At 48.6% G+C, this 13,880-nt stretch overlaps 3 protein-coding genes across 3 annotated transcripts; all 3 read right to left on the minus strand.

Annotated features, from left to right (window-relative positions):
* Window positions 1-245: 245 nt before the first annotated feature.
* Window positions 246-3,556, minus strand: EI90DRAFT_3019545 (uncharacterized protein; the record flags this gene model as incomplete). Its single annotated transcript, XM_039057377.1, has 9 exons — window positions 246-687; window positions 1,069-1,187; window positions 1,260-1,289; window positions 1,343-1,458; window positions 1,524-1,879; window positions 2,031-2,266; window positions 2,326-2,409; window positions 3,187-3,419; window positions 3,493-3,556. The coding sequence occupies 9 exons, from the start codon at window positions 3,554-3,556 to the stop codon at window positions 246-248; spliced, it is 1,680 nt and encodes a 559-aa protein (XP_038911526.1).
* A 478-nt stretch (window positions 3,557-4,034) lies between these two features.
* EI90DRAFT_3019546 (uncharacterized protein) lies at window positions 4,035-5,130 on the minus strand (the record flags this gene model as incomplete). Its single annotated transcript, XM_039057378.1, has 5 exons — window positions 4,035-4,111; window positions 4,165-4,351; window positions 4,391-4,444; window positions 4,499-4,817; window positions 4,871-5,130. The coding sequence occupies 5 exons, from the start codon at window positions 5,128-5,130 to the stop codon at window positions 4,035-4,037; spliced, it is 897 nt and encodes a 298-aa protein (XP_038911527.1).
* Window positions 5,131-12,655: 7,525 nt separating this feature from the next.
* On the minus strand, window positions 12,656-12,865 carry EI90DRAFT_2878643 (uncharacterized protein; the record flags this gene model as incomplete). The annotated part of the gene is made up of 2 exons (XM_039053907.1): window positions 12,656-12,733; window positions 12,791-12,865. Coding segments are annotated over 2 exons (153 nt in total), but the record flags the coding sequence as incomplete, so codon positions are not given.
* Window positions 12,866-13,880: the final 1,015 nt, after the last annotated feature.

Consider the following 13,880-nt stretch of genomic DNA (forward strand, 5'->3'; position numbering starts at 1 on the left):
ATGCGACCATCGTTCAGTGATGGGTCATCATACAAAGAGAGTTCAGACCCAACCATTAAGGTCGAACTAAGTCCTGCACGGTGACCATCGTTCAGTGATGCGTCGTAGCCATACAAAGAGTTCAGACACAACCATGGAGGTGGTCCGACTAGGTCCAAAATTGATACACAACCATTGCTCAGTGGCAAGGCCGTTGAATAATAAGAAAAAAGAAAAAAAAATACTCGCCACATCTTGAAGTCTGGTTAAGACATCTGCTTGAAGTTCTTGAAGGAGGCGAGTGCGGCGAAGAGCGCCATGGAGAGGTCTTCGTTGGAGCAGGAAGATAGGCAAGTGCAGTGAAGAGTGTATGCCACAAAGTTGGCAAGCTCTGGGGAGGGGATAAGGGCGCCGTTGGACGGGCTTCGTTGGAGGCGAGTGCCATGACTTGCTTGAGAGGGCTTTGTTGGAGTGGGAAGGGCAGCAAGTGCGGTGAAGAGCATATGCCACAAAGTTGGCGAGCTCTGGGGAGGCGAGGCGAGTGTGGTGGAGAGTGCTGTTGGGCAGGTTTCGTTGGAGCAGGAAGGGAGGCAAGTGCAGTGTAGAGCGCTGTTGAGCGGAGCAGGAAGGGGCCGAGTGTGGTGTTTCGTCCACCGATAACCCAATAAGCTCGGACTCCGCAATCGAGAAAGATGCGAGGGAATACACCTATCATGGAATATAAGTCTCGAAGACCTGGGCATGCAAATAAAACTGTACCGAGCGTCAAAGCTGTCAATCAATACGCATCGATGAACAACCACCCGCCTCGCCCTGTACGTATTCGAATTGAGAGTGGGGAACGCCCTGTGTGCTCTATGAAGGGCTTGACGGCGATACAGTGAGGGGAAGAGTGTGAAAAAAGTGATCTGAGATAGGTAAACTCATTGGGAGCTAACATAGGCAGGTGATCAGAAAGAAGACAACTAATATATGAATCTCGGCCCCTACGTTGAAATAATCCTCCCAGCCCGAGTCCTTTCTCATCTCGCATTGACACTCGATCTCTTTAGTGAATAACTCGGCACGTTCATGTGGATGCACATGAACCTGATCCTCGCTTCGAGAACGCTGCACGTGTCCTTATTGAGCTCCAACTTCACCTCATGCAAAACCATTAAGTTAGCAAGATCTTTCGCCTTGATAAGCTCTTGCCATAGCCGTGAGACCTTTTCGGCAGGCATCATATCCATTCGACAAGTCTTACAGACTGACTTGACATCTCGTCAGCAGAAACACACGTAGGCATCTTGGGCATTGGATTTGTTGAACTGACAGGTTTTCTCAACAGGTGTCGAATGCAACATAACACACATGCACTTACATTTAATGAGGGTATTATCTTGTGGCCTTGGCTAACAATTTCCCGCTCCTTATAGTAGGGGTATATCGTTCGAGCGAGCCGAATAAGATGAGAGGGGTCCTGGGCACATGGAGGCACTATGAATGAGGCGAAAAGAGTTGGGGACAGGGTGGTGAAGAGCAGCTCGTACTCTGATAATGACCTTTGATATCAAGATGGAGGAAATGGCATTTCTCGTTGGTGAACTTCTCGAATAGACCCATCACGAGTTCTATCTCGTCCTCAGTGAAGACAAGAGAGTCGGTCTGAAGCAATGTCCTTGCCCCGAGTTTTGACATTGCGAGTTGGCGAGGGAATTGCGCTACTTGACCCTCGCCAAGTGCGATGTTGTTGTTCTTCCGCAGCCATTCAACATTGTGTTCATCCATGTCATAAGTAAACCCGCTGAGAATGGCACCATCAACACACTCCTCAACCATGTCCGAAGACTTGACATAGGCTGCCGGGTCGGTCCAAACGCCTTCTGGGTAGTGCTCCAAATAGTTGTCGACGACATATCTGTAGACATAATATGGATGAAATTAAGGAATATAAACGTTAGAATGTGAATAAGTGTAGACTGATGGGCAAATGACTGCAATAAATATTGATGTGAGAGACATTGTCAGAGGAGATACATTGGTATCAGATCTGGTGGTAAAGTGTGTACTGAGACCATTGCTTTTCTTGAGGACTCTTTGGCCATGTCCTTTCTGGACGAGCTTTGTGAAGGTGTACGGCCTGAATATAGTCGTCAAGCAGGGGTAAAGCACCAGAGAACAGGGGCGTCGAAGTGATTGCTTTCTTCCATTTGGAACTGCCAAGTGCAGACTGCTTTTTCAGGATATCAGCTGCACGTTCGAGAGACCCAATGAGTTTGGATATTTCCTCATTCTTGCTAATCATCTGATCATGTAAGTTGGGTGTCAGAGAACTCATAAATCATACAATATGTAGGTTCTTACCTCTTCATCATCTGATTCATAATTAACTTCTGAGCTAGTTGGGGAAGGTGAGTCCACATCTTGGTCCACGTCAATTATTTGAGGCTGCAGCAGACATATTAAATCGATGTAACGTGATCAAGGATGTGAACTAACTTTCATCTTCTTGGGTGATGCACGATCGCATGATGACGAGCGAGCACGCTTCAAGTTCTTGCTGGTCAAGCAAGTTCTCCATGCGCCATTAGACAACTGTTTACATGAGTCCATCCAAATATCGTCCCCATCTGAAATTGACCCTGCAACTTCGGATCCACCATTCTGAATGTGTGCGATTTTATAGATTGGAATCATTTGACATCGTGAAAGATTTTCAAAGAAATCTGAGGGAAGCGGCCCTTGGGCTTCCACTGCCTGGACAAGATGCTTGCACAGGTGCTGTGCCTGTAGCTCTTGAGCGCCACACTGACACATCCATCGCAACATATCTGTGCCATAGTCCTTCCTGCTGGATGGTTGAGTCGCAAGGGTTACCCATGACTTTTTTGCTTGGGTTTGGAAGGAAGTCGGCGGGAGGGAGAGGCCAAGGTGACGTACTCCATCTAACTCGATGGATTTATTGATTACTTCGGGAATGACACTTGTTATCATTGTATAGATTGTTTGATCAAGCCGTGGCCAATGCATGAAGCCAAGATGAGTGTGTTTGAGGTATTGCCAGTGTTTTTCTGCAGTCATTGTTGTACAGAGATGGGGGAGGAGAGATGGAGTGCTGGATCGGGCCCACAGTTTCCACATTGCAGGTGCGTACCATGATGTCCACATGTATCCCCATATGTCTGCTAAGCCCCTTTTCATACAAAATGTGTACATTTCGTGTACACTTTCCTCACATATCTGAGCTGCTGTTTGGGAAGAGCCATTGCAAGCAGGGAAGAAGGGATGCTGGCAGAAATGTCGAGTCACAATAGAAAGGAGTTGTTTGCGGTGAGCAGCTGGGCAAAATTCATATTCAGGGTCCTTTGATCGCTTCTCATCTGCTTCAAATGCCCAGTCAGGCCCATCCTCCTCATCCGATCCATCCGTATCAAGCTCCTCTTCTAAATTGTCATCAGCTGAGATTCCGTGAGTGAATCAGTGTTGAAAGTCCATCCACATCTACTTACCACACAATTTCTTGGCTAGCACTTTTGTAATGAGCGCCTGACATCACCGGGCACTGAACCATCACAATCCTCGTCACCTTGGCCATCAGGGACTTCTTCAACTTGCTGTGATGTTGAAGGAACTTGGGTTGGTGCAACTGATTGGCCACCGATCTTAAAAGAAAGTCGGGGTATAAAGGTGCAGACAACTTTTATGTCTGCATGCTGCCTCTAATGAACTTTCAGTACTTGTCAAGATTGGAATGGAATTACGAACCACATTGGCAGGGAGTTGATCACGCTGTGCAACAGGAACAAAAATTGGATTGATAAATGGGAACTCAGCTGTTGCCATTGCTGCCTTATATGGAGCAGGTTGACGGTGCAACTTTGAAAGCCATTGTTTTATGGCTCTAAGTATGTGCCAAAAACACAACTGATGCAAAACACAACTGATGCTTAGCCACAGGAAAGACTCCAGAATAGGTGTTTATTTCACTCCAATCTTTGTCCGAGTGAGTGACTTTTGCATTTATATGCCACACATCTCGGAAATGGCACAACCAAGTGGTAAGTACCCTCTCCTTACTCCTGGTTCTGACTTCTTTTGACTTGGTCCTCATGAAGCACCACCCAAGCGGAATTTCCAGTTGCACACTTCCCTAAAGGGTAATCCACCTTCAGCTCCATGTTTCAGACTAGTGAAATTACTCACAAGTTGAGTCCATCACTAACTCTCTTATCCTCTTCCCCCATAATTCCAACACTGCCGGAATTGAGAATGCAATGCACTCATAATCACTGTTCTCGCCCAGGTCAATCATTTGCAGTGTCCCATCTGCAGCTGCTTCAGCATTCATAAGGTGAGCTCTTGAAGATATTATCGGGTCTGGATCAAGTTTCTAGTCCTTCATCTTCAGGCTCTGCAAGAAAACATATACAGAATCATGGCTGAAAGGGGTGGTAGGGGATTTCTGACGTGTGAGGTGCCAGACCTGGCCAGAATGGCAGATAAGTTTTCCCATTAATTAGAACAAGCATTCACACACATCTTTTAATGATTTATCTTTATTTTTCTCGATGATATCCCGGGCTTCTGGTGGCAAGTGGGTTGCACAGTAAGGGATGTGATCATCAATATGCATTATGTCAATTTTAGCAGTGAGGATCCCTTGAATCGGTTGAATGGTGATGTGTAGGTGGCTTTTGCATTCAAAGTAGGCTATTGTTTGTCGGTCCCATTGCTTTGATGAGTCATTGATTTTCCGGGACTTTTGTAGCAATTGACGATCCTGTGCACACCAGTACCGAAAATGGAGTGCAGGTTGTTCTCCCTCCTTCCTAGCATGTGTCTGAGTGTCATGATACCTAGTGTGAGTGAAGATTCCGTTCAACTGTTTCAAAAAGCTAAGAAACCATACCTCCACTTATAGCCGAGTATAATACTACATTGGGTACTTATAATGTCGGCCTGGTTCCTATATGCGCTGATTCCTGCATTGGCATTGGCATCAGGGTCCATTTCCAGTATGTCATTGTAGCCTGGACTGGCAATTTGTATGAGTTGGGAGCCGCCCTTTGGTTCAAGAAGGATGTGGTGGGTGTCAACTTCTTCATCTTTGGCCACTTCAAGCTTAGCATAGAAATCATGAAGTGTTGACAGGTTTTTAAGAGCATCCATTTTTTTTTTTGCTTATTGGAACGACGTCGGACATGCTGTATATCAAGACATATAGTGCAGCAGGAGGACAAGCCGGACTGAGTGGTTTGGAAATGGTTGAGAGGTCGAGATTGGTTGCAGCCTGTGCAGAACTTTTCACTCATGTCACACAGTGAGGTAGTGTTTATTTCCAAGGAGCACAAGTATAGACATGGTTATAGAAATTCACGGAGGCAAAGTAGGGGAAAAAAAAAAAACAATGTTTTTTTGGGGAGAGCATCTCACGTGTTATAGCACATGACCTCCGGCGACCTCCAACGTCACAAACCATGGGGTGGATTTAGGATTACTGGGAACAGAAAATGGAAGGTAGCACTCCAGCTCACTCCCCAAGAGCTAGGGAAGAAAGAACAAGGGGGCTGAAAGTGTTACGGGGATGGGGGAAATTCCCCATTCCTCGATCCGTTCTTATAGTGGGATGAGTGAGGTCATATCTGGTCTGTACCATAACTGGATATGTAATCGATGAATGATCCCAGTCTTGCCTGGGGGTGGACGATCGAATACCCATCGATCGCGATTGGTGATGTAGTGAGCTATTAAGGGATTGATGGTAGGTAGTCGGAGATGCCAGGACGGACGGGTCAGCCATGGGTACTTGGCGCTCCTCAATGGAGCGTACCGTGTGCGAGGTCGCAACTTGTGAGATGGGCGAGAACTTCATATAGTTGCCATCGGGTACTTGGCGTTCGCAGTGCGAATGTACCGGTAGTGGGTTGATGTCATAAGCGCGCAATGAGGACCGACTAGTAGGGCCTTCGGTGACTTGGCGTTCCCAAAGGGAACGTACCGTTGGCAGAGAAACATGATGACTGGCAAAGGAGGGAACAGATGGTGGATGGGCAGCGACTTGGCGTTCGCGTAGCGAATGTGCCGGCATCACGGGAAGGTGGGCCTCAAAGTATTCACGATCTCCATGATCGTGAGGTGACGTCGTATGTTGAGTACTGGGGGGAGAGCGGAGTGATGAAGACCCATAGGGTACAGATTCAATAGGACGATACACATGTCGAGAGTCTTCAACTCTCGACCTCGAGTTCTCGCAGCGAGGGCTGTTAGAGGACTCGATATAACCAGACTTATAAGACATATTGAGAGTTGTACAGTCACACGGGTTCAGTTGAGTCACAGGGAGGGTTGTTACAGAAGACGGTACACGAGACAGTTGTAGAGCAGTTGTTAGTTAGCGGGAACCGCCTTCGGCGGTTTCCGTACAAGACGTGTGACTATCTACAAATGGTAAGGTTGCGGGAAATCCCGCGAAACACAAACAACCTCGGCCAGCACCAAAACCCCAATGGGGAAAGCTTTGCACGAGGGGGGGAAAGGGGTAGAACAGGTAAGGAGGATAGGGTATTGGGATAGAGGACGGAAGGGAGAAAGAGGGGAGGAGCGATAGAGAGGGGAAGTCTTTGACCATGCGACGGATATGGTCGTTGGAGACTCCGTATCCGTAACAGAAAGGGTGTTGCAGTAGAACAGGTCTGTATACAGCTCCTAGAGTTGTGTAGTGTGACCCGGAGGGAACATCCAGGTGGCAGTGCCCAGTAAGCGTGGGAACATTCTGGGTGAGCTGCTTGCTCAGAAAGTTCCCACGCTATCCCATGTGTGTGGATACACAACACAGAAAGGCAACAATGAAGGAATGGAAGGAAGGGATTGGTTGGGGAGTCTGGGGCACCCTAGGGCAGGGTGCTGAACCCTGACAATCATGAGGTGGAGAGATGACTCAGAGCAAAAGGCTATGGCCTCAGTGATCAGAAGGGAGTGCTGTGCCCAGCAAGCATCTTAATTTAGCAGACAGGAAGAGAGTCAAGCAAAGAGGGGGGGAATCTAGTCAATTACAAACTAAGGTATCATGTACCTGTCATATCCATCCCAACTCTGCCTAACCTCCAACCACCTCCACCATCGTTCCAGTCTATCTCCGGTCCAATTCCCTCATGTCTCCTCCTCACCTCTGCCTTACCCTCCAGTTCACCTCTGGACCACCTCCACCTCCTATCTCCAGTACCAACTCCAGTACCTCCTCCACCTATCCTATTCGATTATTAATATTTCTATCCCCCCTCAATCACTACAGACCTCCAAGGAGCCTCTGCTGTCTGCAAAGGGTTTTCCACCCCATTACCCCCTTGTCAGGGGATGACTCCCAGGTCCCCATGACCCTCCCCTATGGTCCACAGCCCTATGGTGTAACCAGCCCTATCCAGGGCACAACCTACTGTGGGTAAGAAGATGAGAAGGAAGCTAACTTCTCATCTTCCCACAGTGGCCGCAATATCAGAAAAACTTCCGGGGATACCCGGAAGTCACATGAGGAATAGGAACCGGGCCTGGAGCATGCGGTGCGCAGAGCATGCGGGGTGGAGCACACATGCGGGTCCAGGCATGGGTCCAGATGCAGGTCCGGGTCCGGGCTAGTCAGGGTGTGTGCCCTGACACCCCTGTCACTAATACCACCCTTCACCCAATTGCTCCACAGCTACTAATAAGGCGATTCTCTCATGAGCTTGCTGACCTGGCTTGTGGGTAACATATAGTCTTGTTTCCCTTTGTACCTGTTATAAGAATGGAGTCTCTTGCAACCATGTCAACTGAATGTCAACCATAGCGGGCCCTCCTGTCAGGGGACAGCTCCTGGGTCCCCATGACCCTCCCCTATGGCCCACAGCCTCAAGTCTGGCCAGCCCTATCCAGGGCACAATGTGGGTCAGAGATGATCATAGAACAGAAAGCAAGTATATACAACTTGCCTCCTGTGGGTCAGAGATGAGAAGGAAGCTAACTTCTCATCTTCCCACAGTGGCCACAATAGATTGAAAACTTCCAGAGATATCTGGAAGTCACATGAGACCCGAGACCCAAGGTCTGGGCCATCTGGCCGCACTGAGCATCTGGCACAGGGCACGTGCGGGAAGTGCAACAGCTGGGTGCGGGTGCAGGTGCAGGTGCGAGTGCGGGTGTGGATGCGGGTATGGGCTAGGTCAGGGTGTATGCCCTGACACCTCCTTATCCATCTCCTCCTTTCTCTTCCTTATATTTCTCCCCGTTCCCCCCCCTCTTACATATCCACCCCATGCTAAGCTTTCCCCTATTGGGGTTTTGGTGCTGGCTGGTATGTTATTCCATTTCACGAGACTCCTCGCAACCTTACTCATTCAGTAGTTAGTGTCACATTCATGTACAGCTCAAGCTGAGAGAGATGAGAACTCAACTACAATCAGATACTCCTACCAACTGTGCAACTTCTGTAAACCTCCTTGTGCCAACATTGTAAATGACTGTGTACAGCTGTAAATGTCTCAGTTACCACCTATATGGGTCATCCCTACCGAGGGTGACAACTCTAGCCATAGGTCGTCAAGTTCGTGCATGACTCAACTCAGGTATGCACATATGTCTCCTGTCACAACTCATGTTGTTTGCACAGGCACAGGGCTCTCATCTGTCTCACTCCATGGTGAGGAATTGGCCAACTCTATGGATGGACTCATACATGAGTCAGGCCCACCAACATCACTGCCAGTATGCTCTCACAAGCACCAAGTAGCTGCCAACCCCACCACATGTTGTTTGACCTTTGAACAACTACCTTCCCCATTACCGGTATGCTCGTACAAGTGCCAAGTACCTGTTGACATGATCATTGGCCATTCGCCCAACAAACGGTCATATACCCCATTGCCAGTACGCCTGTTGAAGGAGGGAAAAGCCAGTAGTACCCCGACACTGCTATATCATGGCCTACAGACGTTACCTAGCATCTGACACACAGTACCCCAGTCCCCCCAAAGCTTGTTGAACTTCCCCTATCATCGTTGTATTTTTTGATAATTTTTCAGACCAGGTTACAGCCCACCCGGACATGTTACCAGGCCACTTTCACAGTATTTTCACCATAACTCCCCCAGTTCTTCTCCGATCCGGACGCACTTGGTATTGTTGGAAAGCTACCATCAAGACGAGTAGAACGAGTCCAATATCGGGAGATTTGGTGCAGCCGTTGTGGAGATCGTCGGAGTTTATCGATTGTGTGGCCGTTCCTATATATCTTTATGTTTTCTGTTGTTTCCTTTGTTCTATGTTGTTCTGTCCGTTTCTATCCGTCCCTAGCACCGTTGGATTTCTCAGACATTAGCTCAGTATAACTTGGGTTTATATACAAGATGTATCTAGTATGATACAGAGATTCTCCCCTCTGCTCCACTAAGTACTAGGTCTGTGTGCCTGGGGTGGTGTCTGAGTGCTTGAAGTCTTGGGGACAGTGCTTCGCAGACAGTACTGCTAGCCCATCTTCCAGGGAGGTCCACCCAGTGTTGAGATTTTTAGGCTGAGTTAGTTGGGACCGGTGTTAGAGATGGGCGGAAACGGACGACTCCGGAGTGGAATCGGAGACTTAGCGTGGAGGGACCTTGGCCTCAGCGACTCAAGCGGAGCGCTGTGCCATTGCTGTTTGTCCATTTGGTCCTTAATTTCACAGTAGGTGAGCAGGAAGTCTCTTGGGGGCATTTCAGGTCGATTTCGGACTGAAAACAGACGAGTATGTACAAGCGCCGATATATAAGGAAGGGGCAAAAGCACAAGGAGAAACAAAGGGTGACCGAATCGGAACGAAGACGTCCGAACGGGAACAAAGGGTTAGAGGGAGCGGAGCGGTACCGAAGGTCATAGGGCAAGACCTGTGATACATCCGAAAGGAGGTAGAGTGGGCGAGGCCCAGAGGGGCAGGAGGATGAGGGGAAGTGGGGGTGATGACTAACTGGCTAGAATAGAAAGAAGCAGTAGTCCAAATAGGGATGAGGGGGAATTGCGAGAAATACATTACAAACGGCGAGAGTGCCGGAGGCGGTCCGCGAAGCTCGGGGGTTGCGGAGCTTACGGAGGTTACGGAGGTTACGGAGGCGGGGTTGGAAGTCCGGGGAATATTGGCAATGGTGTTCACGTAGTATGAGGTCACCAATGCAATGGACTAAGACCGAGGTGGAGTCAAAGTCCGAGGTATGGACTATGATGGAGGCTCGGAGTAAGGTACGAACGGTGCCCGAGTGTGAAGTACGGAACAGTGGTGGATGGTCGTAACTTGGCGGAAGGGTGGCGGAGGAATGAGAGAGGGGAAGGTAAGGAAGAGTAGTCAGGTCCGAAGGTGGATATCGGAACGGACGGAGATAGCGTAGGGGATGACGGGAGGGTGGAGGTGTGGTGAGGGGGGAGCGGAGTTGTAGGAAGGGTGGCGAGTAGGGCGATGTTCGGTCCGAGATGAGTATCGGAACGGACGGAGAAGGGGTCGGAGAGGTAAGAGGAGGGGTGTGTTGCCGAGACCGAAGGTGAGTATCGGAAAGGCAGCGGTAGGTTATGACTCCGGAGGTGAAGAGGGTGGAGGTCCGGAAGTCGGGTCGGGGTCGGGTATGCACGGATATGACAACCGGGGCCTCAGTGAGTCCGAAACCCTAGGTGCCCTTTCCACCCCACCCCCCTTCTTCTTTCCCTTTGGTGAGGGAGCAGCTGGAGAGTGGCGAGCCCTTGACTGTGGTCCAGCCTTTCCTTCCCGCTTGCACCGTCAACCCAACATTAGGAAGCTCCTTAAGGAGCTGTCATTCCCCTCGATACCAGTATGCTCCCTCAAGCACCAAGTACCTGTTAGCTCCCAACTCTCGACTGGTCCAGCTTGGGACATTCCCTTTACTTGTGATCCTATACATCTGTGCATGTCCCCATCACCACAAGGTTCCAGCTTTCTGTCAGAAGCTCAACAGTCACCAGCAAAAGTTCATTACACAACTAAACCACCCTATGTACATGAGGTCGATGAACCCAAGTCATTGTCTATGAGGACAGGAAGAAATGGGTCATCCAGGACCCATTTCTTTAACAGTACCCGTTTTGGTCTTATTTATGTATATAGACCATGTACTGTAGTTGATGGCACCTTAGTGCAAAATCAATGACCGAAATCCCCCCAGAGACCATGCCCTCCTTCTAACAAAGTTAAGGGCCACACACTGTTAATAGAACGTTGGCACAGCACTCTGCCAGAGTCACTGAGGCTGAAGGCCCCTCCACTCGTTCTCTCCCTCCATCCTCTTTCCCAGGACAGGTCTACAACTGCACCCTGCATGCTGTTTAACAGTACCTACAAGTATTGTATATATAGATACAATGGAGGCAAAGGTGGGAGGCCCCAAGAGGCAGGAGCCAGGTTAAGGTTAAGCTGACATACAGTAATATAATCATGGGTTAATAAACTAAATGGTACCCACAACTCAGGTTAATTGGAAAGGCAGAGGTCACCTAAAGCAGACATGGGGATGGTGGTCCAAAGGCAAACTTGAAGGGAAGGCTAATGAATAGCCTAGTGGAGGTGGGAGTGCACTTGTGGACATTGGAGCTGTCCAGAGGGCTTCAGGATTCCATAACTAGGGAGGCATCAGTAATATATTGAATTGGGAGGGTGGTAGGGGATGTGGAGGTGAACATGGAATTCAGGAACTCCAAGGTTGGTGTGGAAGGAGCAGAGGTTGTCGGAGATGGCCAGAGGTGATGGAAAGTGATGGATATGACAAAGTCAAGGTTTCCTCTAAAAACTTACTCTTGCAAAAGAAGGGTGTATGTTGCTAAATGAATGAAGCCAAAGAATGCAGCTCTCAATCACTTCAATCACCTCAAAAAATCCATAACAAGTCTTCCAAAACTAAACCAATTTGTCCCATATGTACAGCTATTTTCTTTTCCTACAACTCAGGATCAAACCCCTCATTCTATCCTCATTCTCCACTGCCCTGACTGCATCACCATATTTGGAATCCATTGTAAGGCTGTACCTGCTTAGAAATGTAGCCTCCCCCAATCTGCATAGGGATTGTTAGCCCATGCCTGTCACTATCAGATGATCACATACTCCATAAATCTTTCCCCAACCCGATGACGTTTACCATAAATTGCTCCAATGCTAGCATGACACCTTCCCATATAAATTTTCTTATCCCAGTCCTTGAGTGGTATAGGGAGCCCCTGTTGGACATCACCATAGAGCCATTGATCTATGGCATCCTTCAAAGTCCTAACTCCTGGAATGGTGACACTTGGAGCTGGCTGAGCAGGTGGATGATGGTCTACCATCTGGTTTGCTTGAGGTGGAGGCTGGGTGGCCCTACATGGATGGGAGATGGGAGGGAGACGAGAAGGACAAGGAGTGGTGATAAAGATGTTCTGTTGATACTGAGCAGGTGGAGGTAGAGCTAAAGGGGGCATAGCCAAAGGGAAAGTGAGTTACAAGTTCTGAAAACCAAACTATTCACTCACAATGTGCTCCAGCTGCCACAACCTGACCAAGCTGCTCCATCAAAGACTGATTGCTTGTCCTCAAGTCCGAAATGAGGGTCGATATCTGTTGATTGACCCATTGGAACTGAGCACGACCTTCACCCACAGTCATTGCCTGGGAGTCAGAAGCAGCACCACCAAGAGATCCTCGATAATCAGTCTTGACTGGGGCCAATGCATCGCTGTAATCAACTTCATTATCTTGAAGAGCATCAATGGCATATTTGATGAGGGTATTTGACTGATAAAATATTGAAAGTTAAGCGTTGTTTTTGGAAAGGGGGGGAGATACACTCACATCTTCACCAGCAGCCCAGCCTCCCCACCAACGACACCTCTCAAGAGACCATTGTTCCACAGTAGGGGCATGAAGCAGCCAGTATTGCACTCCACCATGTCGAAAGCAATGGGATGTGAGACCCAGGGAGTTTAGCCCAGCTGCTTTAGCATACGATTCAAGGAGCTCATTGACACTAGCTGTAGAGAATGTTGAACCCCAGCGAATGTTATGGAGGTTGAATGAGGGAAAGAGGGGAAAGTTGGGAGCCAGGACTTTTCCACCATGGTACTGAAGCTGCAGGAATGTAATCCAGTTGCAAACATGTCTGTATGCATCCACCTCAGGCATCTTGTGTGGGTCACGAAAAGTGCCATAGTCATCAAAGGGGAATGGGTATAGATTGTATGCATGACCTAAAGTTAATAACCCTCAGGTCAACCAAGCCACCAAAAATAGTGACCACTTACCACGGGTTGTATTCCCTGAGCTACCTGAGTCAAGCCGCTTCTGCCAACCCTTGCGATTCTCAAGTGTAACCTGTAGGTGTGGCAGGTCATGGTGTGCTTCTTGGTGATACCAATCCAGATGTTGGATTTGGATACTGGTGAGCTCTTCATTCCTGGACAGCAGTCAGAGATCCTCAATAAAGCAATAGGAGAATACCCATACCTTGTCCACAGGGCCCAACCAAGAGACGAAATTGCAGAGAACATCAAGTGATCACGAACAGCATCCCTTTGGGCAACATCAAGTGAATCAACTGTGGTAAGAGCCCGTTGAAACAGCACAACTGGCACTCTTGATGCTGTCACACCCTGCAACTTCTTGATATCCTCAATCCGAATAGCTTGGGCATGGTTGCGAACCCGGCCTTCAACCTTGTGCTCGTTCTTGATAGCATTAACCAGATCATGTATGACTTGAGCCTCACAAGGGTTCCCCTCACACTCATCAGGTATTGGACTTGGTTTCCAATACCCACTCTTCCCCCTATTCGCATGGAATTGCATTGGCCATGGTCAAAACAATGACCAAATGGTGCCACATACTGGGAAGTAAAATGCCTCTTGAATGCTGAATAGGTTACTCCTACCAGGCTGGAAGATCG

The sequence above is a fragment of the Cantharellus anzutake genome (genome assembly GCF_015039405.1).
Source record: "Cantharellus anzutake strain C23 chromosome Unknown EI90scaffold_61, whole genome shotgun sequence".
Taxonomy (NCBI): domain Eukaryota; kingdom Fungi; phylum Basidiomycota; class Agaricomycetes; order Cantharellales; family Hydnaceae; genus Cantharellus; species Cantharellus anzutake.